Below are 25,266 nucleotides of genomic sequence, written 5' to 3' on the forward strand. Positions count from 1 at the left end.
CTGCTGACACCTTGATTTTAGCCCACTGAAACTGATTTCGGACTTCTGACTTCCAGAGCTGTAAGATAATAAATTTGTGTTGTGTTAAGGTGTTACATTTGTAGTAATTTTTTACAGCAGCAATGAATAATTAATACAATGGGGAATCACTGAAGGTCTTCCAGCGGGAGGCCATGGGGATCTGACTAGAAAGATTACACGAGGCACAGTGTGGAAAATGGGCCAGAGTAAGCAAAAGTGGAAGCAAAGAGGCCGGAAATCCAGGTAAGAGATTATGATGAGCTTTGCCCCAGCGCTTTGCAGCAGAACATAGTTCTCAGAAAACCAGTACCAAGCAGACCAAAAATGGCAAAGAAAAAGGACCCCGTTAACCTCCTGGGGACATGAAGACTCAGGGAAGCCCCTGCTACTGACCTCCTGTCCCACAAAGAGAGCCATGGAGGAGTCTGAGGAGATTGCTGAGATGGCAAGGGCTTGGACAAACTGAGGACCAGCTGGGAATGGCATCTGAAGAAGGTCTGAACAAGATACCACACGCCTGGGGATGCAGATGCTGTTTTATAAAATTGCCCCGTACTCCTCAAATTAATCTCTAAATTTTACAAAACTTATGGAGTTTTTAATTCAGCACTTGAAAACGTAACTCATCAGAAAGAGCAAATGTGTGAGAATAATCAAGACAAAAATTGAAAGAGAAGGATTATGGGGAAGAGGGAGAATAGTGATACACCTAATCAGAGACCAAAATATAATTAAGCTAAATAATTAAAAGTGTGGTGCTGGCAGGGCAACAGATAAACGGATCAACGGGATGGAAGAGATTCAAGAAAGACTCATATATATAATAAGAGATTAATATTTGGTAAAGGTGGCATTTCTATTGTCTCATGGTGTTGGAACAATTAGCTATGCTTGGAAAAGAAAGTTTAATAGTTATTTCACATCTTTTACAAAAATGCCTTGCAGATGAATTAAAGATATTATCATACATATTAACAGCCATAGAAGAAAATATCAATGAACATTTGTGTAAGCTTTTGTAAGAATGATACCATGTAACAAATTCTTGCCAGATTTGGGGTACAGGAATACTTTAAACATCATCATAAAAAGATAGCAATAAATCTGAAATGCAAAATTCTGAAAATAAAATTTGCAATATTATAATGTAAAAAGAACTTTTTTAACAAGGAAAAGATGAGCAACTCAATAGAAAGATGAGAAAGGAGCATAAATAGGCAATTCATAAAGAAAATTTAAATGGTCAATCAACTTAGGAGACCACATCTCATAAATAACCAAGGGAAAGAAAAACAATCATGAAACGTCTTTTTTTGTTGTTTGTTTTGCATAAAAGACTGGCAAAAACTAAAAAGAATTCTCAGAGTTGCAAGGGTGTGGAGAAATGGATAAGCCAGGACCACATTATGACTTGTAGGGGCCTTACATGCATTTGCCTTCATAGGTCCCATCTCCATAATAAAATAGGAAAAAGCACATTTTATGGCTTCATTAGTATAAAAAATATAATCCAGGCTGGATTCACTGTATATTATATATTCATTATTATTATATTCGGTTTTTTCTTCTGATTTTAAAAGAAATTAAGAAGTTTTCAGGACCCCCTAAAACTATTCTGGGCCCTAGGCAACATGCCTTCTGTGTCCAGTGGCTAAGTCAGCCCTGAGATAACTTCACGGGAGGCGGCAGGTGTGTGAACTTTTTTGGGTGAGTAATCTGGCAACATCAATCGTTAGACCCAACAGTTACATTTTAAGGAATTTATCCCATAAAACTACTCACACAAATAGGCAACAATACACGTGTAAGGAAGTTCATTACATCATTCATTGTTTGTAACTGCAAAAAATTTAAAACAGGCTAAATATCCAACATCAGAGGAATGGGTTATCTCTATCACAGCAGAATTGTATGAATTTTTATAATGAGCATTTATTATTTATATTAAAAATATATTTACATTTTGAAGAGTAAAATAATTATTTCTTTTTTTGATAAAATCTGGAACTCCTCTGAGGAAAGCCGTCTTCACACACAGCTGAGAAGGATTAAAAGATACTCAAGCAACCAAGTTGGTTTCTTCCCCAGCCGTCCTGCAAATCGGAAGGGGGAGAGGCAACAAGATTTTAGAGTGCTCAAAACCAAAACCAAAGAAACAAAAATCAAAGACAGCTGAGTTTTCCTTATAAAACTAGAGCTGGCGAATGCCTGAATCACAAAATGTGGCTTTCACCTGGTCCTCAAAAAGCTTTCCCAGCTCCTAAGCCAGCAGTCGTCTGAAGGACAGGTAGGCACAGGCAAGGGTACTGAGAAGCAAAGTTCCAAGCGACAGTTAGGGGAGTGGCAGTTGGAGGACAGGGTGGGCCAGGGACCCCACTGCCTAGGAGACGGGCTCTGAGTCAAGTCCCTCGGCTGGGCCTCATAATGGTCAGTCACAGCCAATGCACATGGTTCTCAGTCTCAGGGGGGCCTATGCCAGCATCTCCAAACTGACTCCATGTCAGGGAGTGTCCCGAAGCCTTAGCAGAAAGTCTTCCAGAGGACATGGTGTCCTCCTCACCATGTCATCACCTTCTCTCAAGCAGAAGGAAGATGCTTATGAAACTCCACCAGGGATCCTGCACAATTATTTCAAATAAGACTCGTTTATGATAAAGTTGGCTTTTTTAAAATAATTTTTAAAAAATTTATTTTTGGCTGCATTGGGTATTTCTTGCTGCCCACGGGCTTTTTCTAGTCGCAGTGAGCTGGGGTACTCTTCGCTGCCATGCGCGGGCTTCTCATTGTGGCAGCTTCTCTTATTGCGGAGCATGGGATCTAGGCGCGGTGCGCGGGCTTCAGTAGTTGTGGCTCACGGGCTCTAGAGCGCAGGCTCAGTAGTTGTGGTGCATGGGCTTAGTTGCTCTGCGGCATGTGGGATCTTCCCGGACCAGGGCTCGAACCCGTGTCCCCTGCACTGGCAGACATTCTTAACCACTGCGTCACCAGGAGCACCCCGGCATTGGTTTTTCTGGTGGATGATGATGTCGTTGGTGACCGCCATGATACAGGGAGATGCCTACTTGGGCTGCAGGCCAGTGAGGAGCCGCGGAGAGCTGATTCGGGCTGCTTGGTGAGAGAAGTCAGACGACGAGGTCGGGGGCAGTGAGGAGGGGAATGGGAGCAGGCACTTGTCCTGAGTGGAGACTGTTCATTCAGCTGACAACGGGCTGACTGATGTATTAACCCACACATTAGACTGCTAATTAGCGCCTGCTTACCAAGTGCAAGGTGTGGGGAGGTAGAAGAAACCCAAAGAGGAAAAAGGCAAACTTCCTTTCCTCAACATGCTCCTAGTTCGGTGAAGGAGACACGGGTAGAAAGCTGTACCCTAAGGTGGAAGGAGGGAATAGCCACCGCAAGGAACAGCTACTTAATTGGGGGGAGGGGAGAAAGGACATGTGAGTCCTGGAATGAGGCTTCCTGGAGGAAGTGATGCCTGAGCTGATTCTGGCAAGATGGGTACGCCGGGTGTGACGTGTTGAGAGGAAGCACGTTCCCGGCAAAGAGAACACCCTGAGCCAAGGCACGGGCATGGGAACCATGGGGCACACACGCTAAATAGAAAGTAGTTCCGTTGGGTTACACACAGAAGGTAAGAGTGCAGTGAGAGACGGTGCTGTCATGACGCCCCTCCTGGGGATGAAAGACGAAAAGGCAAGAATACCTGCCCTGACTCTTTCTCCCTTCTTGCAGTTCCATAGGTCTCACTCATTCTCTCTGTGTCCAGTGCACAAGCTCTCTTTCTCTAGTTTGTCAGTGCTAAGAGGCCACTTGAGTTAATTGCATTTTTTCCAAGATTACAGCTGGGGGAGAGGGGTATAACTAATGACTTAACCAGCCTGGTCAAAAGAAAGCCTCCTCTTGTCTTATCAGTCTCAGAGTTAACATTAAATCAGGCACTGACCAGATAAAAAAGTTGTTTACAACCTCATATGTACTAACTCGCTGACTCCTCGCATCAACCTTAGGAGGTATGCTCTCTCATTATCCTCATTTGACAGGAGAAGACTCAGTGACTGTGTGCCCCTGATATATACAGGACAAGAGCGTGAGTGGGCAAGGAACCCTGTGCTGCCCATACGCACCAAGACACAAAATGTGCTGAATCTCATCTCTTAGAAACTGGCACTGGGATACATTTTATGCATCTGCCTTTTTTTTCTTTTCCAAAGAGTTTTAATTACTGAACTATTACCAACACCTAAATTATGCAAATTAGACTGCATGCTGACAGTGATCGTCCCCTGGGGAACTCAGCTTTCTTTCTTTCCCTTAGTGTGAATGTTAAGACCTTGAGAGGTATTTATTTCTATATTCACAGCTTACATACACACACACACACACACACACACACACACACACACACACACAGACATACCCCACCAGCAGAATTTTCTTGCACAACCCCATAGGCACCAAATGATCTCTATGTGCTCCAATCGAACCCTTCCTCTGGGTTCAAGCTAGGTATCTCTCTCTCCTTATATCAATCTGAGATCTCTCCCTTGGCACCTCAGGGAGCCCTGGCCAGGCCAATTGTGGCTCCTGCTCTTCCTGAGGCACCCAGGAAGGAGCAGTGTATTGGGTCAGAGCCTTCATTGACAGTGCCTTCCCGAATCCTTTTCTCCTACCCATTTCTCTCACCTCCCAACAGCCCCCCTTCCCCTGCCCCAGTCACCATCTCTGCCACATAGTCCTATTTATCCTTACAGCATACTGCTCTATTCTATTAACACTCTACTACATCTGCACAGGAGTTTTGTGATACTATAGCTTTGCTGCTTGTAGGAGAAGCCCCATGTATTGACTGAGAACTATGTGCCAAGCATGATAATTGATCAAATCTTCATGCAGCACTGAGGTGGGCAATTGTCGATTTACAGACAAGGGACTGAGCTGCAGAGAGGAGGTCTGCTTGCCAGTCCTTGAACTAGGTACTGTCCACTGTGCCCCAGGACCTCTGGCTAGGAGAGGATATTTAGGACCAAGAAACTGCCTATTTCCTTATTTTCCATTTGATACTTTCTCCTCTTTTTATTGTTTTTTTAAAATAGAAGTAACATGTAATGTGGTAAAAAAAAACATTTCAAATGATAAAAAAGGGTGCAAAAAGAAAAGTGAAAGCCTCCCTCCCTCACCACTTCTGTTAGCATCAATTGTCAACAGTTTCTTTGTCTAAATAACTAAAAAAAGTACACACCACACTCACATAGATTTTTAATTTACACACAGTGACCATGTTCTATACACTGTTCTATAAATTGCTTTTTTCACTCCTAATTATGTCTGAGATCTTTTCATATCAGCAAGTAGAAGAGCTTCGAATGGTTTCCTGTCTCACTCAGAGTAAAATCCAAAGTCCCTACTTTGGCTGACATAACCTTGCTGCAAAAGCCTAACAAAGATATTACAAGAAAGGAAAATTATAAGCCTATCTCACTTGTGAACATAGATACAAAAATATTAAAATATTAATAAAGCAAATCCAGCAATATGTGAAAAGAATAGTATATGATGACCAAGTTGGATTCATTCCAGGAGTGGCAGTATTAATTTAACATTCAGAAATCTATCTGTGTAGTCCACACATTAATAGATAAAGAAGAAAAAGCATTATGACTGTCTCATACAGAAAACTATTTGATAAAATTCTACACATTCATGATGAAAATAGGAATAGAAGGGACCTTCCTTACCCTGACAAAGGGAATCTACAATGTTAGAAATCAGTATAGTGGTTATCTCTGGATAAAGAGCAAGTGAGGGCCTTTTGTGGTAGTAATGTTCTATTTCTTGATTTGGTTGCCTGAGTGCGGTGACTTCGTGATAATCAACCTGTACACAGATGCACTGGATACTTTACAGTATGTGTATTATACTTAATTCTAAAAGGTTGTAAATTTTTTTTTTAAACCAGGAAAAAAATGTAGTTCTTCCTGATGATCTCAGAAGGGTAGAGGGTGTGACCAGGAGCTATGGGAGCTAGCAAGGACAGGAGAGATAGAGGTGTTGGGATGAGGAGAAATGGAGAAAAGAGTGTGTTGAGTGGTTACACATATGGATATGGACCAGATCCAGGATGGTGTCCTTTGGTGAAGAGGAAGCTGGTGATCCAAGGGCCTAAGTCTTCAGTGAATAAGAGGCAGTAATTTGGAGATGAAGTGCAAAGACAGGTGCACTAGAGGGAGAGATATATTAGGGAGCATGGAATTTAGTACCTAGACACCCCTCACAGAGTGCATTGTTCTACAATAAGGAGACAACACTGTGTACCTACTCTCCTCAACCACTTTCACAATTGGTCTTAAACCCCATAATGGTCTGGAAAGCAGTTAATATTTTGTTTTACTATTGGAGAACCCCAGACTCAGAGCCAGGATGACTGAGCCACAACTCAGGACCCAGAGCTGCTTCAAAGGCCTGTCCAGATGTGCTTCCAAGACCAGTGGCCATGTGGGCATCTGGGCCAAATCACGGTCCCTCTGTTGATCATCAGTTAACAGTAAAATAGGGATAATATCTTGTTCCATGACTGGCATAAGCACTAAATGTGGTTTCACGACATCATAAGGCATTCAGTACAGTTTTCTTCTTCCTCTTTCCCCAGCACTCCACCAACATATTCATCATGATCTGTCCAAGAACATCAAGTCTAGAAAACCCAGGATCATGAAGACAGGTATGCAACCACTGCTCCACTAAGTGAGGCTGAGGGGTGACTCGTTTCTCTGGCGAGCCCTGTACTGACCAGTGACATTAATAGAGGCTGGATTCTCATGATGCCCTTGTCCTGGGCCAGCTGTCCTTGAGTACGGTCCACAGAGGTCCCAAGACCCTTTCTGGCAGTTCTCGGGGCCAAACCTGTTCCCCAACAATACCAAACCAGCACTCTGTCCCTGGCGTACAGTTCAGAGGATACGAACACTGTCATTCAAGGGCCAATGAATGTATGCGTGGCATCTTTGGCTTGAAAATGTTTCAACTCCTAATACACAAATGTCCATGGATATAACCCTTATAAGCAAACGTATTTGGGGGTCTAAATTACAACTTTAAAGAGTGTAAAGGGGTCCTAAGTAGGAGTGCCAGATTTAACAAATAAAAATACAGGATGCCCAGTTATATTTGAATTCAGATAAACAACGAATATTGCATGGGATACACTCATATTAAAAAGTTATTCGCTGCTTATCTGAATTTTAGATACACTTGAGCCTGCAGTATTTTAGTAGTCAATCATACGCCTAAGACCGGAAATTCCGCGAATCGTGCTCTGTCCCAGGAGTCCCGGGCGGGGCACTTCCGGTCAGGCGGGCCGGCCTGGGCGCGGGCCCCGCGCATCGCCGGAAACCTCCCCAGGCCAAGGCTCGGCTTTCCTCCCAGGCCAGGCCCCGCCCCGGCCCCGCCTCCCGGCGCCGGGGCCGCAGGGGGCTGGTGCGGGCGGTGGAGCGGGCGGACCAGGCTTCCTGCCTCCAGGGGGCAGCGGCCGCGGCCTGGTCCCAGGGTGGACAGCTCGGCGCCGCGCCCGGCCGCTCTTTCTGTCTTTGGGAGTGACGGGCCGGCCAGCGGGCCGCCGAAAGCCGGCGGTCGCCATTCCCGTGTCGCTGCGCCCGCGGGGGCCGCCCGAGCCGGCCACGATGCCACTGGGCCTGAAGCCCACCTGCAGCGTCTGCAAGACCACATCGTCCTCCATGTGGAAGAAGGGCCCGCAGGGGGAGATCCTCTGCCACCACTGCACGGGCCGGGGCGGCGCGGGCGGCGGGGGCGCCGGCTCGGGGGCGGCCGGCGGGACGGGGGGCAGTGGCGGCGGTGGCGGCTTCGGCGCGGCGACCTTCGCCAGCACCTCGGCCGCCCCTCCGCAGAGCAACGGGGGCGGGGGCGGCAAGCAGGTGAGCTCCTCCGGCCCCTCCCTCCGGCGGAGGTCGACCGGGCGCTTGGCGGGCGGAGGCCGGGTGGGCGCGGAGGGGGCGGACGGGGGCCTCCCGGGATCGCCGTGCTCATACTGGGCCGGGCCGCCCCTTCCCATCCCGGTTGAGAACATGGTCTTTGGTTCGGCCCATTCACAGCACCTTTTCTAGTGAGGAACTGAAAGGCTAGAGAAGCAAGAAAAGTGAAAATCCCTCCATTGTAATGTTTTGGATAGCAACCAGACATCTCAGTATACACATGTATACATAGAGATGTCAGCAGGGTCATGCTACTGGACCTCTTTACCTGTTAATAAAGTTCATTTTGTCATAATGTCGTGCTATTAAGATTATCATGTCATCATTTTCAGTGGCAGCATAAGTATTACATTGCAGGAGGTGGCATACCAAACCCGTTCTCTGGCGTAGGAGAGTTGAGTTTTTAAGTATTTTTCTGTTATAAACACAACCGATAAATAGTTCTTGCCTTGGCCTGGACTGACTCTTGTTGCTGCCCTTTGACCTATTACAAGTAGCTCACACCTTTTTCAGTGCTCTGGAGATGCTTGCCTAAGGCTCTCCCTGTTTGAATTAGGCCAGTTGGTGTGATTACCCGCCATAAAAACAAAAGGTGCACTCTTACTTAATTTTTAAATGATCGTTTAAAGTGCATACTCTGGGATCCTTGTAAGATGTTTGTATCGGGACAGCAACCTTTCTGCACTTTTTATTTCTTTCTCTTTTTTGTTCTTTAATTGTTTATGTAACAGAGTAAGCAGGAAATTCACAGGAGGTCCGCTCGGCTCAGAAACACTAAATACAAATCTGCTCCAGCTGCTGAAAAGAAAGTTTCCACTAAAGGAAAAGGGAGAAGACATATTTTTAAATTAAAAAATGTAAGATGATTGTGGACAGTGTCTTGTACTGTAATGGCATTGTGTGTGTAGTGTGTCCTGCCACTGCCTTCATCTCTCATCACTGAACTTGGACTCTGCTCTGGCAGCTATTCTGTAGTGTTCTGGGGACTGGTCCAGACTTTCTAAAAGGGAGTGAGCTCTGTTGTAGGAGGCTTACTGTTTATAAAGTTAATAATACACTTTCTCTGTTTTTTTAGCTTTTATTTTTTTCTCTGGGAAATATAAAATATTCTAAAAGAAACCTAAACCTCCAGCGCATTTTACTGGGTTCTCTGGAAAGGATGAGATGGGGTTATAGTTCTTGGTGTGGCCAGGTATACTGGGAAAACTTTTTTTTTTTTCATTCTTAAAGCTCTAAGTAAATAATACCGAAACTCATTCATTTCCATATTTGTTTGTTATTATGGCCCCAGAAGACGTTTCTTACTGATTTATAATGATCAACTTGATGAATATGAATGAAAAATTTTACTAAATCTTCTTTATCTCTTCTTCTATGAGAAAGTAGATGGTCGAAAGACTTGTGCTGGGCTAGTGGAAAGCATATTTTTGTTGCAGTAAATTCTCATTGTTTTTGTAAATACAAGGCACAGTGGTCAAACACAATGGGCAATGCATTATATACTATTTTTTTAAAACCTCAGTATGGTACTCTTTGCTTTCAGAACAGGAATGCTTCACTTACCAGTAAAGGCATTTCTGAAGTTGGGTGTGTTTATTTAAAAAACTCAGAGAAGCCTTGCGTTATATTCTTGTGCAGATTGTGGATCCTTTTTCTTGTTTAGAATAGTTGCCCCTAATTTATATAAGAGTTTTATAATTCAGTTTTCTAAAATGTAAATATGTAAATATTGGACTATAGTTGTATACACTTAAATGCAAAACATGTAAATATTGGACTATAGTTGTATACACTTAAATGCTCTAAACACGTTTTCCTCTTAAGTATGGTGGAATATGTTCTCTGCAAGTATTTTAATATCAATTTCTCTAACAACGCCTTTCTTCAAGGATAATACCAAGACAGATTTGGGAAGGCCTAGTTACTGTGTTGTGGCGTGAAAGTGTGTGTCACAGCTTAGGAAGGAATTTCAATGATGGTTGAGTGGTGGCAAGTTACTAAGAACTCCCAAGAAAGTTTCCTTTAGTCTTGGTTCAGGCTTGCTAGAAAATTAGTTCTGATGATACTGTCATAACTAGTTCCATAGTTAAGTGGAGATGGAAAATGTCTTTGAGGAGACACGTTTTTTATTATTCCCACCTCCGTCATGCTCAGGCCATTAGAGCCAGATTTTTTTTATAACTAGAATGTGTAGTAAAGCTTTGAGAAGGCTTCTGTTAGATTTCAGCCACGTAGTCAGGAGCCGGTCCTTTGGGGCTCAGCAATTTTTAAGCCAAAGGTAGCAGAAGTATTCAGACCAGGCTTTGCCACAACGATCAGAAAAGCACTTTTTTTTCTTTTTTACTGCAGTTCTTGTCACCAAACAACAACTTTAGTATTTCTTAAATTACAGAACTCTCATATATGGCTGGAAAAATGCCTGTACACGCTACACACACACGCACACACACACACGCACACACACACACAAACACACACATTATGAATGTGCTAATATTTTTACTTTTGTTTTTTCACAGCCCATCAAAGCCCCTGAGTCAGTTTCCACCATAATCACTGCAGAATCAATCTTCTACAAGGTGAGCATCTGTAGTTACTAAAGGAAGGTTTGAATTTATTGTACAATGTGCTACTAAAATGCTGGGTTAGTCTAAAAGTCTCTGCTACTCTGTATAAGGTGTGATTGTGGTTTTTGTTCCTTTCTAAGCTATTTTTCCCTGTAGGTGGCTATTATAAAACATCTCATCCAGAGCTGAGTTGGGAGAGGAAGTTGCCTAATGAAATACGATATGAGGATCTTAAGTATTTTTTAATGTAGATTATGGGAATCGTTTTTAAAATGAAAACGTATGGTGTGGAGCCATTGAGTATGATGCTTGCTGTGGGTTTGTCGTACATGGCCTTTATTATGTTGAGGTAGGTTCCCTCTACGCCCATTTTCTGGAGAGCTTTTATCATAAGTGGGTGTTGAATTTTGTCAAAAGCTTTTTCTGCATCTATTGAGATGATCATATAGTTTTTATTCCTTAATTTGTTAATGTGGTGTATCACATTGATTGATTTGCATATATTGAAGAATCCTTGCATCCCTTGGATAACTCCCACTTGATCATGGTGTATGATCCTTTTAATGTGCTGTTGGATGCTGTTTGCTAGTATTTTGTTCACAATTTTTGCATCTATGTTCATCAGTGATATTGGTCTATAATCTTTTTTTGTGATATCTTTTTCTGGTTTTGGTATCAGGGTGATGGTGGCTTCGTAGAATGAATTTGGGAGTGTTTCTCCCTCTGCAACTTTTTGGAAGAGTTTGAGAAGGATGGGTGTTAGCTCATCTCTAAATGTTTGTTAGAATTCACCTGTGAAGCCATCGGGTCCTGGACTTCTGTTTGTTGGAAGATTTTTAATTATGGTTTCAATTTCATTACTTGTGATAGGTCTGTTTATATTTTCTGTTTCTTCCTGGTTCAGTCTGGCAGAATTGTACCTTTCCAAGAATTTGTCCATTTCTTCGTGGTTGTCCATTTTATTGGCATATAGTTGTTTGTAGTAGTCTCTTTAATCCTTTGTATTTCTGCAGTGTCAGTTGTGATTTCTCCTTTTTCATTTCTAATTTTATTGATCTGTGTCCTCTCCCTTTTTCTCTTTTTTCTTTTCTTTTTTTTTTTTGGGGGGGGGGGTTTGCGGGCCTCTCACTGTTGTGGCCTCTCCTGTTGCGGAGCACAGGCTCCGGACACGCAGGCTCAGCGGCCATGGCTCACGGGCCCAGCCGCTCTGCGGCATGTGGGATCTTCCCAGACTGGGGCACGAACCCGTGTCCCCTGCATTGGCAGGTGGACTCTCAACCACTGCGCCACCAGGGAAGCCCTCCCTTTTTTTCTTGATGAGTCTGGCTAAGGGTTTATCAATTTTGTTTATCTTTTCAAAGAACCAGCTTTTAGTTTTATTGATCTTTGCTATTGTTTTCTTCGTTTCTGTTTATTTCTGCTCTTTATGATTTCTTTCTTTCTATTGACTTTGGGTTTTCTTTGTTCTTCTTTCTCTGGTTGTTTTAAGTGTAGGGTTAGATTGTTTATTTGAGATTTTTCTTGTTTCTTGAGGTGAGATTGTATTGCTATAAAGTTCCCTCTTAGAACTTCTTTTGCTGCATCCCATAGGTTTTGGGTCATCGTGTTTTCATTGTCATTTGTTTCTATGTATTTTTTGATTTCTTCTTTGATTTCTTCAGTGATCTCTTGGTTATTTAGTAGCACACTGTTTAGCCTCCACGTATTTGTGGTTTTTACAGTTTTTTTCCAGTAATTGATTTCCACTCTCATAGCATTGTGGTCAGAAAAGAAGATTGATACAATTTCAGTTTTCTTAAATTTTCTCAGGCTGGATTTGTGACTCAAGATGTGATCTGTCCTGGAGAATGTTCCATGTGCACTTGAGAAGAAAGTGTATTCTGCCACCTTTGGGCGGAATGTTCTGTAAATATCAATTAGATCTAACCGGTCTATTGTGTCATTTAAAGCTTGTGTTTATTTATTTTCTGATTGGATGATCTGTCCATTGGTGTAAGTGGGGTGTTAAATTCCCCTACTTTTATTGTGTTACGGTCGATTTCTCCTTTCATGGTTGTTAGCATTTGCCTTATGTATTGAGGTGCTCCTGTGTTGGGTGCATAAACATTTATAACTGTTATATCTTTTTCTTGGATTGATCCTTTGATCATTATGTAGTGTCCCTCTTTATCTCTTGTAACAATCTTTATTTTAAGGTCTATTTCATCTGATGCGAGTATTGCTACTCCAGCTTTCTTTTGATTTCCATTTGCATGGAATATCTTTTTCCATGCCTTCACTTTCAGTCTGTATGTGTCCCTAGGTCTGAAGTGGGTCTCTTGTAGACAGCGTATATATGGGTCTTGTTTTGGTACCCATTCAGCCAGTCTGTGTCTTTTGGTTGGGGCATTTAATCCATTTACACTCATGGTTATTATCGATATGTATGTTCCTATTATCATTTTCTTAATTGTTTTGGGTTTGTTTTTGTGGGTCTTTTTCTTCTCTTGTGTTTCCCGCTTAGAAAAGTTTCTTTAGTATTTGTTGTAGCACTGGTTTGGTGGTACTGAATTCTCTTTGCTTTTGCTTGTCTGAAAAGCTTTTGAATTCTCCATGGAATCTGAATGAGATCCTTGCTGGGTAGAGTAATCTTGGCTGCAGGTTCTTCCCTTTCATCACTTTCAGTATAATCTGCCACTCCCTTCTGGCCTACAGAGTTTCTGCTGCAAAATTAGCTGATAACCGTATAAGGATTCCTTTGTATGTTATTTTTTGTTTTTCCCTTGCTGCTTTTAATATTTTTTCTTTGAATTTAAATTTTGTTAGCTTGATTAATATGTGTATTGGTGTGTTTTTCCTAGGGTTTATCCGGTATGGGACTCTGTGTGCTTTCTGGATGTGGGTGATTATTTCCTTTCCCATGTTAGGGAAGTTTTCAACTGTAATCTCTTCAAATATTTTCTCAGACCCTTTTTTTTTCTCTTCTTCTTATGGGACTCCTATAATTGGAATGTTGGTGTGTTTAGTTTTGTCCCAGAGGTCTCTGAGATTGTCTTCAATTCTTTTCATTCTTTTTTTCTTTCTTCTGCTCCTCAGCAGTTATTTTCACCATTTTGTCTTCCAGTTCACTTATTTGTTCTTCTGCCTCCGTTATTCTGTTACTGATTCCTTCTAGTGTATTTTTCATGTCAGTTATTGTGTTGTTCATCTCTGTTTGCTCTTTAGTTCTTCTAGATCTTTGTTAAACATTCCTTGTATTTTCTCAACTCGTGCCTCCATTCTATTTCCGAGATTCTGGATCATCTTTACTATCATTACTCTGAATTCTTTTTCAGGTAGATTGCCTACTGCCTCTTCATTTATTTGGTCTTTTAGGTTTTTACCTTGCTCCTTCATCTGTGACATGTTTTTTTGCCATCTCATTTTTTTTTTTTTTTTTTATGAGTGGGAGTGTGTTCCTGTCTTACTGGTTGTTTGGCCTGAGGCTTCCAACACTGGAGTTTGTAGGCTACTGGGTAGAGATGGGTCTTGGTGCTGAGATAAGGACCTCTGTGAGACCTCACTCCAATGAATAATCCCTGGGGTCTGAGTGGTTTGGACTTGGAGCTCCACTGCAGGAGCTTCAGCCTGACCCCAGGCTCGTGAACCAAGATCCCGCAGGCCGCCTGGAGTGGAAAAAAAAAAAAAAAAAGAACAATAACAAAGTAAAAAATAAAATTAGACTAGGAAACTAACAGATATGTTAGGAAGAATATAAAAATAAAAATATAAATTAATTGACAACCAGAAGGTACATCAGTACCACAATAGTAAAAAAAGAGGAGGAGGGAAAAGAAATAAAAAAGGAGGGGTGTGGGAAGGCCTTGGCTATGGAGGGCGGGGCCTAAGCAAGGGTGAAGTTTGGGTGGTGGGCGAGGCCTATGCTTAGGACCCACAGGCTGGAAAAGGCCCTGGGGGCTGTGGGGGGTGGGGCTTAGGCTCAAGGAACAGAAGGGGTCCAGGCGTGCCCCGCACCCCTGGTCTCAGAGGGCAGGGGACCTCCTCTGGGAGCCCAGCAGGCTTCCTGGGCTCGAGTGGGTGGGGCAAATGCCCTCCTCTCCTCTCCTGCTCCTCCAGTCTGGGAGGGCCCCTACCCCATGCTTCTCCTGATCTCCCCGGCCTCCCTCTTATGGCGCCAAGGACCCACGTGGCCTGGAGGGGGGTTTGGAGGGCAGGGGACCAGCCTGGGAGATCAGCAGGCTCCCCATGCCCAAGTGGGTGGGGCAGTTGCCCTCCACTGCTCTCCTGCTTCTCCCGGAGGGCCCCTCCCACTGCCTCTCCTGTTCTCCCCTTGGCCTCCTTCCTATGCCCCCAGGGACCCACGAGACCTGGAGGGGGCTTTGGAGTGCAGGGGACGGGCCTGGGACCTCAGCAGGCTCCCAGGGCCCGAGTGGGTGGGGCAATCGCCCTCCACTCCTTTCCCGCTCTTCCCGGAGAGTCCCTCCCACCTCCCTCTCCTGATCTGCCCAGCCTCAGGGGTGCTGATCCTGTCTGGCTTCCACTTCTCCTCCCCCCTCAGTCCCCCTACGTCCTACCGGTTCACTTTGGGGTTCCTCCCATCTCCTTGGGCGTCAGAGTCCACCACCATTGGCCAGCAGGCGCCCTAGTTGCGGGGAGACACTAACTCCACGTCTTCCCACACCACCATCTTGACTCCACCTCCTATTTTTATTTTAAATATGGGGTTATCTTCTACTTCCCCCAGGGAGTCTATTACCAAATTGGAGATGTTGTTTCTGTAATTGACGAACAAGATGGAAAACCCTACTATGCTCAGATCAGGGGTTTTATCCAGGACCAGTATTGTGAGAAGAGTGCAGCACTGACGTGGCTCATTCCCACTCTCTCTAGCCCCAGGGACCAATTTGATCCTGCATCCTACATCATAGGTGAGTTTGACAGGTAACAGACAGGTTCTTGAACCCAGTTAATTTTCCATTATTATGTGAAAGTATATTCATCTGCTTGGGCTGCCATGACAAAATACCATAAACTGAGTGGGCTAAACAACAGAAATTTATTTTCTCACAGTTCTGGAGGCTGGAAGTCCTAAGGTGCTGTCAGGGTGGGTTTCTGGTGAGAGCTCTCTTCCTGGCTTGTAGACAGCCACCTTTTCTCACAGGGGCTTTCCTCTGTGTGTGTGCACTCCTGGCATCTCTTCCTCTTCTTATAAGGACACCAATCCTGTTGGATTAGAGCCCCACCCTTATGGCTTCATTTAACCTTAATTATCTCCCTAAGGGCCCTATCTCCAAATATTATCACATTAGGGATTAGGACTTAAACATATGAATTTGGTGAGATACAATTCAGTCCATAACAGAGAAGCGTAAGTACAAAAAAGTAGAGATTATTATAGAAAATATGAAATTTATATAGCTGGGGTTTGAGGGCTATACGTTATTTTGAGTTCCGGGGCAGTATAGTATGCACGTACTAGAATGCTATGTGGATAAGATTTTTCTGAGTGACCCATGGTTAAACTCTATTAAAAGAATTTACTGCTCAAGAACTAGGTTATTTAGGTAACATATAAAAATTTACTCAAAAATGATTTCTAGAGGAACTGTCACATTTATGTCTAAAATCTTACAAATCCTCATTATGTGTCCCTCTAGATGTCACACACATCATCCTAGACCTTTTGCAACCTTTTATATCATTGTTGGTAGTTGAAATGGCAGCCACTGTACTCATTAATTTCAAGGCTGACTAAAGAATTGGTTCTTGACGTAGACTCACAAGAAGAAGTTGTTGATAAACAGAATTTTGAAAGTGTTCAGAGTTTTAAAATTACCCCAAACTCTTCAACCTTTCTGCAATGGGCATACGTTACTTTTGCATTCTAAGAAAAAAGATACAAAAGGTTTTTTTCAGAGAGAACTCAAGGACAAGTAAAGTACCACTGTTATTCCCAGCTGCATGTCAAGTTTGATACATGACCAAGCAGTTTTAGTCTTCTGCTTGTAAGTATTGATACATAGAAGAGTGAACTTTCATTAACCTGTTCTATCAGACAGGATTGTCAGCAGAGGCAGTAACATGACTGAATCACCTCTAGGACTTCTATCTCACCTCCTCTTCCTAATCCTCAGATTGTAAAGGAGACAGCATAGCATAAAGGTTCAGAGCGCAGACTCTGGAACTAGACTGTCTGGGTTCCTAGGACAGCCACTTACTAACTATGTGATCTCAGACAGGTTCCTTGATCTCTCTTGCCTTATTTCCTCATGTAAAATGGGAATAATAATAGTGCCTAACTCAGAGGGTTGTTGTGAGGATTCAAAGTATTGATATATATATCAAGTACTTAGAACAGTGTCGACATAATAAACACTATATAAAGCTAAATATTATTTTTAGAATCCTTTCTATATTGAGTTATATTTTGGGGAGAATGCTATATTCCTTAAGCAATTAAAGCAGAAAAAAATGATGGAAAGTAACTTCAAAATAATATATGTTTCAAGGGCTAATGTCAAGTTACCACCAGACCAGTTTCTCCTAGTGTCTAGGAATTTTAACATTTTATGGAAATGATATATATCTTCAAAAATGTGAATGTTGGCTGCCTTCTAGGACCAGAGGAGGATCTTCCAAGGAAGATGGAATACTTGGAATTTGTTTGTCATGCACCTTCTGAATATTTCAAGTCACGTTCATCACCATTTCCCACAGTTCCCACCAGACCAGAGAAGGGCTATATATGGACTCATGTTGGACCTACTCCTGCAATAACTATTAAGGAAACAGTTGCCAACCATTTGTAGTTTAAAAAGTGAACATGGATTTCCAGTTGTCTTGTATTTGTACTACCATAAGACATGCCACATGTTTCTTTAATGAAATTCTTGGATGGAAAAATGACTAAAAGTTTTTTCTCTACTGCCCAGTAATCATTAGCTTGTTTCTTACTAGTCACTTAGAAAATTAAGAGATAGAAAAGAATTAAATATATTTTGAAGTTAAATATTACATACACATTAAGTGTGTGTATCCTCCCAGGCAAAGACTGTAATTTCCAAGGAGACAATTAGGAACAGGTAGTGTCTATTTTTCTCCATAATTTATTTCTAGAAACTCATAAAATGGATTGTATTTTTCTACAAGAATAAAATATTAATTAAGGTTTGAATTTCTAACCAAGGGCTGAATCAAATAAAATGTAGCCGTTAGCAACAGTATCTATCACCAAGTTTAAAAAAAAGCTTTATTTTATCATCTAGAAAATGCTGTGACAGACTGTTGGCTGCTTTAACCTTAAGGAAAGTGATTGGTGGATGATGTTATTAGCCTAGGCTTTTTAAAACTTTCATCCAGTTCTTCTGTAGTAAGCAGGGATTCAGAATCATTTGGTTGATCTTAATAGAGCTGCTCTTCACTGCTCTCACCTACCTTCTCAGTCAGAGTGAGGCTTAATCAAAACATTAAGTTTATAGTTCAGACAGACAACTTCACTAAAAACACACAGGAAACGAACTGTTCAGACATCCCTGAGCAGTAGTTTCTTGACCACCATTAGAACAAACATTGGGCAGTCATAAAAATGATTAATCATTAGCACTGATATCTAAAAAAAGTCCACCCCAAAGTTAAAACCATCTGCTATGTACTCATAATAACAGGCACAGGAATTCTATTCAGAATTCAGGGACAGGTTTTACTTCAAGTGTAGGTCAGCTAAGTAAGGGAGCAACAATTTAAAAGAGGGAAGAAGTGGGATTTGCACACACTTGCTTCCTCTCCTGTTCTGACTGGACCATTATTCCTCAACCCCAGCAAAATTTGTCAGGATCTAATTTAATTATGGTGATTTTGAATTGTAGGAGTTTTAACTGTTACCATTTTTCTACACAGTTAATGTTTGTATGTTGTAAGGAAGTTATGGTTTGTATGTTGTAGATAGATAGCTCTATGTACATAGTTCTTTCTCCACAAAAGTTATAGTAAAATTGATTGTAAATACCATTGTAAATAACTAAATGCTAATATGCAGACTTTTGGATTAAAATGTATTTTTCACAGTGTATCTTTGGATTTATTTCATGCATTTATTTATTTATTTCGTTTAAACAATTAAATAGGGCTTTCTACCACAAAATGGTGTAAATAGAAGACACCACTGTTGTAGTACTCATAATTTGGAATGACAGATTCGTCATCAGTATGTAATAGATATTAGGAAACTCAAAGAATGGCTGATAGATCAAATGAACATTTAACATAAGGTATTTATTAAAATGAAATATTTAAAAACCAGTGTATATATGGACGATTTGTTTATAAATTCCTAGATACTTGTGTAATATCTTTTAAAATAAAGATCGAATTTCATATTCCTCCTTAACAGACACCAAATGGCTCCTGTTACTCACAGCGTAGATCCATAGCTTTTCTCCTGTGATGGAAGGCCTGCGCTGATGTGGCCCCAGACTATGTTCCCAGCCTTGTCGCCAAAGGGGTGAGAGGCTGAGGCAGTGCTCTCCTCCACTTCAAATCCATCTTCCCTTTCAGACTGCCTGCCCTACTGATCTTAGGCCCCAGCCCAGACACAGAAGCAAAAGCCTTATACAGACTGTTCAGCGGGCTCCCACAGTTGTGTAAGGTAAAATCTCTGTAATAGATACTTCATTCTATTTCATTCCTAGTGGCTCTGTTTCTCTAATCAAATCCTGACTGATACTGAGACACTGGAAGATAAAGCAAGAAACTGCTGTTTTTCGTTACAAGCTATTTAGAATTACTTGGCCTTCTTTTTATAAAAACTGTGTACATGTATTACTTTGGTAATTTTTTTAAATTGAAAAGGAAGGGTATCACAAAGGGAAAGATGAATAGATTGTATTATAAAAAACTAATTTCTAACTGTCAAAATATGTATACAAAATTAAAAACCAAACAACAAGTGGGAATCATTAACCAGTATTTCTTATTCAGCATGACAGACTGGCATAAATTAATTACCCAGTTACAAACAAAAGCTACAAGCATAACCTCAACTTCTTGTAACATCATCACCATTTGGAATTACCATAACTCCTATTTCCACCTGTTTAGCAGAAGCTGGGTAGAAGGGAGCAAGTTTATAACAAAAACACCTTCTATACCTTCAATACTTCTCCCTGTGGATAGGGAAGGTGCGAGTTAAAAAGATGTAACTTAATTAATTAAATTATTTATTTATTTATTGGCTGCACTGGGTCTTAGTTGCGGCAGACGGGATCTTTGTTGCTGCATGCGGGCTCTTTTAGTTGTGGCATGTGGGATCTTTAGTTGCGGCATGAGAACTCTTAGTTGCAGCATGTGGGATCTAGTTCCCTGACCAGGCATCGAACCCGGGCCCCTTGCATTGGGAGCGTGGAAAAAGACAGTAACTTTAGAATAGAGAGTGAAGGTGCTGTTGGGGAAATACAATTTGAAAAAACTTTCAATTCAGACATCCCCTCCACAAAGATAGTAGAAAAAGAAAACACTTTTATTACTGAGGATTAAACCAGCATGTGCTGCTCATCACAGGCAACTGGCTGAGGTTGCAAAGACAGAAAGAAATCTCACCCTTTTATGCAGCCACACAGGTGTGGTCATTACATACAGGTTCTCAAGATAAACAGTAACTAGTCATCATTTAAGAGAACTTGACAGCACCATTAATCACACACAGTTCTTCCTAAATTTACCTGGTGATTGGGGTGACCACCTACGTTAGCTAATTGACTTTATGGGGGGCACGGGGGACAAACGTCTTTATGACAGGAGGTACTTTAACAATTCGGAGCATTAAAGTCTGGCTCCCACCCTCCCACAGAAACTGGAGGACAGGGGTGCTGTCTCCTGACAGTTACATTTCAAAGAGATGGCACCCAGGTCCTTGAGAAAAACATTACTAGATCGCAAAACTGGCAGAGACTTACTTAGTTTCTAAAAAGATACATTTCAAGGAGACTGAGAAAATGCAAGTTTTCTAAGGTAAGTATTCTGACAAAAAAGGGAAACCTTTTGCCTTATTTTTAACAGAGGGAATTAAGCTTTTTTTTTTTTTTTTTTTTTTGCGGTACGCGGGCCTCTCACTGTTGTGGCCTCTCCCGTTGCGGAGCACAGGCTCCGGACGCGCAGGCTCAGCGGCCATGGCTCACGGGCCTAGCCGCTCCGCGGCATGTAGGATCCTCCCGGACCGGGGCACGAACTCGGGAGGCGGACTCTCAACCACTGCGCCACCAGGGAAGCCCTGAAGTTTCTTATTTTAAATTTCTATTTGTCCTTACAGTGCCCTAAATTTGGAAGAGGGAGGAAGTGGGCAGCTTTGTGATTCAGGCCTCATGTCAGGGCTGCTATTAGTACATGTTGGTGTCTGTGAGGGTTTCAATATGGCGGCCACCTGAGGGCTGGGGGAGAGTCCCAGGGCTGGAGTCCATTCTCCACTCAGCCAGGACTGTCCGTCAGGGCATGTCCTGCACCACCGTACTTGGTGGTCCTCATGGTTGTGGCTCTATTAACACGACTAAGAGGTTCTGAACTTACAAAGGCCAAAACCATAATCTCATGCTGAAGGAAAATTCCTTTTCTTTTCATTCTCCTCCGTGAGCAGTTGCAAGTGCTTTGCACCTAGCAGATTCACAAATAACTCACTCAGTTATCTCCGTTTTATATTTTAATAATATAATTATTAATAATTAATATAATAATAATATAATAATTAATCATATGGATTTTAAACATGTTTTTAGATTCCACTGCCCTTTCCCACCTTTATATAAGTGAATCACGAACACATTAGAATCACTTCTGGAGCTTCAAAAACAAAAACAAAATACAGGACACAAAAAAAAACCTTGCTGGAAAGTTCCCACAAGCAACTAAGTAAATCAGTATCTGTGGGGATAAGACTGGGACCTCATTAGGTTCCAAAGTATCTAGTAAAACTTAAAAATACAAAAAAAAAGTTTAAATTTCCTGGTGACTCTGACATGCAGCCAGAAATGAGAACCACTGCTCAGGCTCCTTAGTATATAAAATTCAGCTGATAAAGCCTTCAGTTTCTACAAAGAGAGGAAGAGATCTGCTAGCATCCTGCTTTGGGGCAATTTAGGAAGATCATCAAAGGCCTTTCTATGCCAATTAGCCCTGGTAAAGGTAATTCCTCACCTGTCAAGGAACCTGATATACACCAGTCACAGTCCGCTAGCTCAGCTGTGGCTCATTTCACTGACCCTTAGCAAAAGAAGCTGCTCGCCTCCTAAAGAAATCCCCACCTCCTGGCCAATCAGGCTGTTTCCACGTTGCCTCTTAAGGCTGCGTGAAACTCACAACTGCCCAGCGTTCTGGGAGAGGGCTGCACTGCTGGGAGGTACTGCGCTCCCCTCATCTATGGATTGTTTTCCCTTGACTAAAGGACATCAAATTCATTACTAAGTTGTTTTAGTTTTGTCACTTTACAGTTTTGGTGAGGAGGTGGGTCCTGAAGACAGCTGCTGGAGATGCCGGAAGGCTCCCGGACTCAGCTGAAGTTAGCCTCGGAGCCCTTCGGGTTCGCTGCCTTTTTGCCGCTCCCTGGGATCCCGTTATTTTGCCTTCTGAGCTCTTCGAGTTTGTTTGTCCAGACCCTTCCGGGTGGAAGACTGGCGTGTAAGAAACACCAGACCTAATGGGCGACAGCATTTGGATTTGTGGCCGACCTCATCTACAAGGTAAGCGCCTTGGGGAGTTCCTGACGGGTCTCAGGAACTGCAGAGGCAGCCAGAAAACAGTAAATCTGGTTGAATTAGGATTATTTTAACAAGGGAAAATAATGGGTACCTGTCAATCTAAAGGAAGCAAGATAGCAGCTGTTAGGAGACTCACAAAGCCTCAAGGTAAGTCCAAAGTATAAACCGTTGGGGGACTTGGGGCATTAAATTAAGACGAGAAATATCAGGCTCTTTTCACCACCCGCACACCAAGATCTTAAGTAGGCGGAATTCGAAATATTTAAAGCCGCTAGAGTGTCCACCACTATATAGAAATCGTCTCAGAAAAAAATAATAGATCTATTACTAATGGGTATCTTGGAAGCCAGTGCTACAAAATTGGTGGGCAAAGCTGTTAGAGATCTGGCCACCTAAGACTCCTCTGCTAGGGTAAGTTGGTTACCGAATGGGTTATTTTGACACTAGGTCACCTACCAACCTCAAGAAATTTTCCGTGTAACAAGGTATACTGTAAAACACCACGCAGTTTGGCTTTGAGAGACCCAAGGTGTAGCTAAAGAAGTGGAGTCCTCAAAGAATTGAGCTCCCCACCTTCCGGCACACCTGCCTAATTTATATCTAAGAACTGCGGTCCTGGAGGCTGTAAATACATAAATGGCAAAATCTTAACTAAGACAACCTAGAATCACAATGGCTGTTATGGGGAACCTTCCCATTGGACAAGATCGTTTAAGAAGGGCAATTGAAAGCAAGGGTTCCCAAACAGAATGGGATACCTGTTTAATTATTTTCTTTTTAAAAAAATAAAAAAAACCATTCCAGTTAGGCTGGCCCTGTGCTTATTACTCACAGGTGAAAAAGATAAAGGAGGAACTGCTACTCTCCATGGGTTTATCCTGAGGGCTTTTGTTCTGGTAGTGGTGGTGGGTTGCAATGTCAACCCCACTTTCCCCCAACTCCCCCTTAGGATCATTGTGCATCGATCATATTACAAGATACAGGAGGGAGTCCTCAGAGCCTCTGGCCTCCTCTCCATCAGGTGCCAACAGGGCCCCAGAGAGGAAGGATTCCAATCCCACCTCTGCTGTGCTGGACCATCAGCCTCTGGGCTCATTCCCTTCATAATCAAGGCTCTCTGACACTACCAGTTACAGCTGCAAACATTTCTGAGCTGCCAGGAGGAAGTTGTGGTCAGAGGCCATAGAGTAGGTTGGATCTATATTCAATCAACCAAGACCCTGCCCTAAAACTTTAAAAATAGTTAAGATTTTCACCATCCTCAACTTACAGTTAAACATATTTAATGTTTTACTCATCAGTTGAACTGACTGATCCATCTCCAGATATTGTCACCTAACTGAACTTGTACAGTTTGTCACAGTATCCTTAAAAGGAAAAGACATCAACTCAAAAGGTTAAAGACTTGGGAATTCCCTAGCAGTCCAGTGGTTGGAACTCAGTGCTTTCACTGCCTGGCCCAGGTTCAATCCCTGGTCGGGGAACTAAGATCCAGCAAGCCACACGGTGCAGCCAAAAAAAGAAAAAAAATATATTGCTTAATTTACATGTGGGATGATTTAAAAATTCTGTAATCCCTTCAAAATGGGGAAAGGTAAGCTAATTTGGTAATTTACCCAAATAATTTTGTGGTGGGGTTGACTTTATGGTGAATCCACTTGTCTGTATTTACTAGAGAATATGAAAGTTTCCCAAATGCTACTGAATAAATAAAGTTGCATCAAAGACAACAACAACAAAAGATTCTACCAACTGTAGAATTTTATAACTCTTGAACACTAGTGCATGCTTCTACTTAGGTGAGTTTTACTTCTCTGAGAAAGCAGTAAGTTTAAAGTGTTTTGTGTATGTGTTTAATATATATATATTCATTAGATATAAAGCAATTCTATATGCCAGTACTTTATTCCTCTTTAGGCCAGAGTTTTTCAATTTGCAAGTCTCAACCCATGTATGGGTAAGAATTTCATTATTTGTGTGAAATAGAATAAAAGAGAAAAATGTCAGAGAATATCACATGTGGTAAGAGTAGGTGTTTTGCGAAACTTTAGTTTCAGCCATGTGCACATATGGACTAGATCATGATGGAAAATGTATTACTCTGGGTTGTGGTGAAAATGTTTTGAAAATCAGTGGCTTAGCTCTCAGCATTTTTACTTTTGTGAAGAAGCTGTAGCATTCTTTTTAACTGACACTGATTCCTACAAAATATCTGGCCAGAATAAATGTCTAGCCAAAATGCGTCATTTCACCTTTCTGTCTAAAACCTCTAAAAATTTCCCTTTCGGCATATGGTTGATGGTATTTGTTATCCTGGAATATTCTTTGCTTTCTGTTGTTGATTTGTTTGATTCTTGGAAATTTCCTGAGAGGCTGAGTCCTATACCAGTTCTGTAAAAAGTGTCAGGTTGCCTAGAAAATGGGTAGACTCCATGACATAATGCCTTTGTCTAGTGTTTACATTTTATATATATATTTTTCTTTATATTCATGAGTATTGAGTATTTTACTAGGGGAATGTAAAATGTCCATTTAATTTAAGAATCCATGCTTCTGGGACTTCCCTGGTGGTCCAGTGGTTAAGACTCCATGCTCCCAATGCAGGGGGCCCAGGCTTGATCCCTGGTCAGGGAACTAGATCCCGCATGCCGCAACTAAAAGATCCTGCGTGCCGCAGTGAAGATGATCCCACGTGCAGCAGCCAAGACCCAGCGCAGCCAAATAAATAAACTAAAGAAAAAGAATCCATACTTCTAATACCTCCTGAAACTACTGTAGATGGCCCATTTCCATTGCTTTTACAATCAAAACTGATTCCTAATCAATCATATCAGTTCTAATCTTAAAAAGTTAATGGCTAAAATATTAGATTTTGTTTTTCCCTTCTCCCCTTATTTATTCAAAGGAATAAATTTATCCCAATTTCAGTTGAAATAAGAATGATTCACTCACAAATATTTATTATTTATT

At 42.0% G+C, this 25,266-nt stretch overlaps 1 protein-coding gene across 1 annotated transcript; it reads left to right on the forward strand.

Moving 5' to 3' along the window:
* Positions 1–7,515: 7,515 nt before the first annotated feature.
* GATAD1 (GATA zinc finger domain containing 1) lies at positions 7,516–18,216 on the forward strand. Its single transcript, XM_060157030.1, has 5 exons — positions 7,516–7,952; positions 8,741–8,866; positions 10,529–10,588; positions 15,300–15,483; positions 17,174–18,216. The coding sequence occupies exons 1-5, from the start codon at positions 7,701–7,703 to the stop codon at positions 17,362–17,364; spliced, it is 813 nt and encodes a 270-aa protein (XP_060013013.1). The 5' UTR covers positions 7,516–7,700; the 3' UTR covers positions 17,365–18,216.
* Positions 18,217–25,266: the final 7,050 nt, after the last annotated feature.

This window comes from Lagenorhynchus albirostris, chromosome 8 (assembly GCF_949774975.1).
Source record: "Lagenorhynchus albirostris chromosome 8, mLagAlb1.1, whole genome shotgun sequence".
Taxonomy (NCBI): Eukaryota; Metazoa; Chordata; class Mammalia; order Artiodactyla; family Delphinidae; genus Lagenorhynchus; species Lagenorhynchus albirostris.

What these genes read in the sequence shown, in the direction of transcription:
- GATAD1 (XM_060157030.1), top strand. Translation starts at nt 7,701, where the DNA reads ATGCCACTGGGCCTGAAGCCCACCTGCAGCGTCTGCAAGACCACATCG. An exon ending in CAGAATCAATCTTCTACAAG is followed by an intron (nt 10,589 to 15,299) that starts GTGAGCATCTGT and finishes TACTTCCCCCAG; the next exon opens with GGAGTCTATTACCAAATTGG. An exon ending in TCCTGCATCCTACATCATAG is followed by an intron (nt 15,484 to 17,173) that starts GTGAGTTTGACA and finishes GCTGCCTTCTAG; the next exon opens with GACCAGAGGAGGATCTTCCA.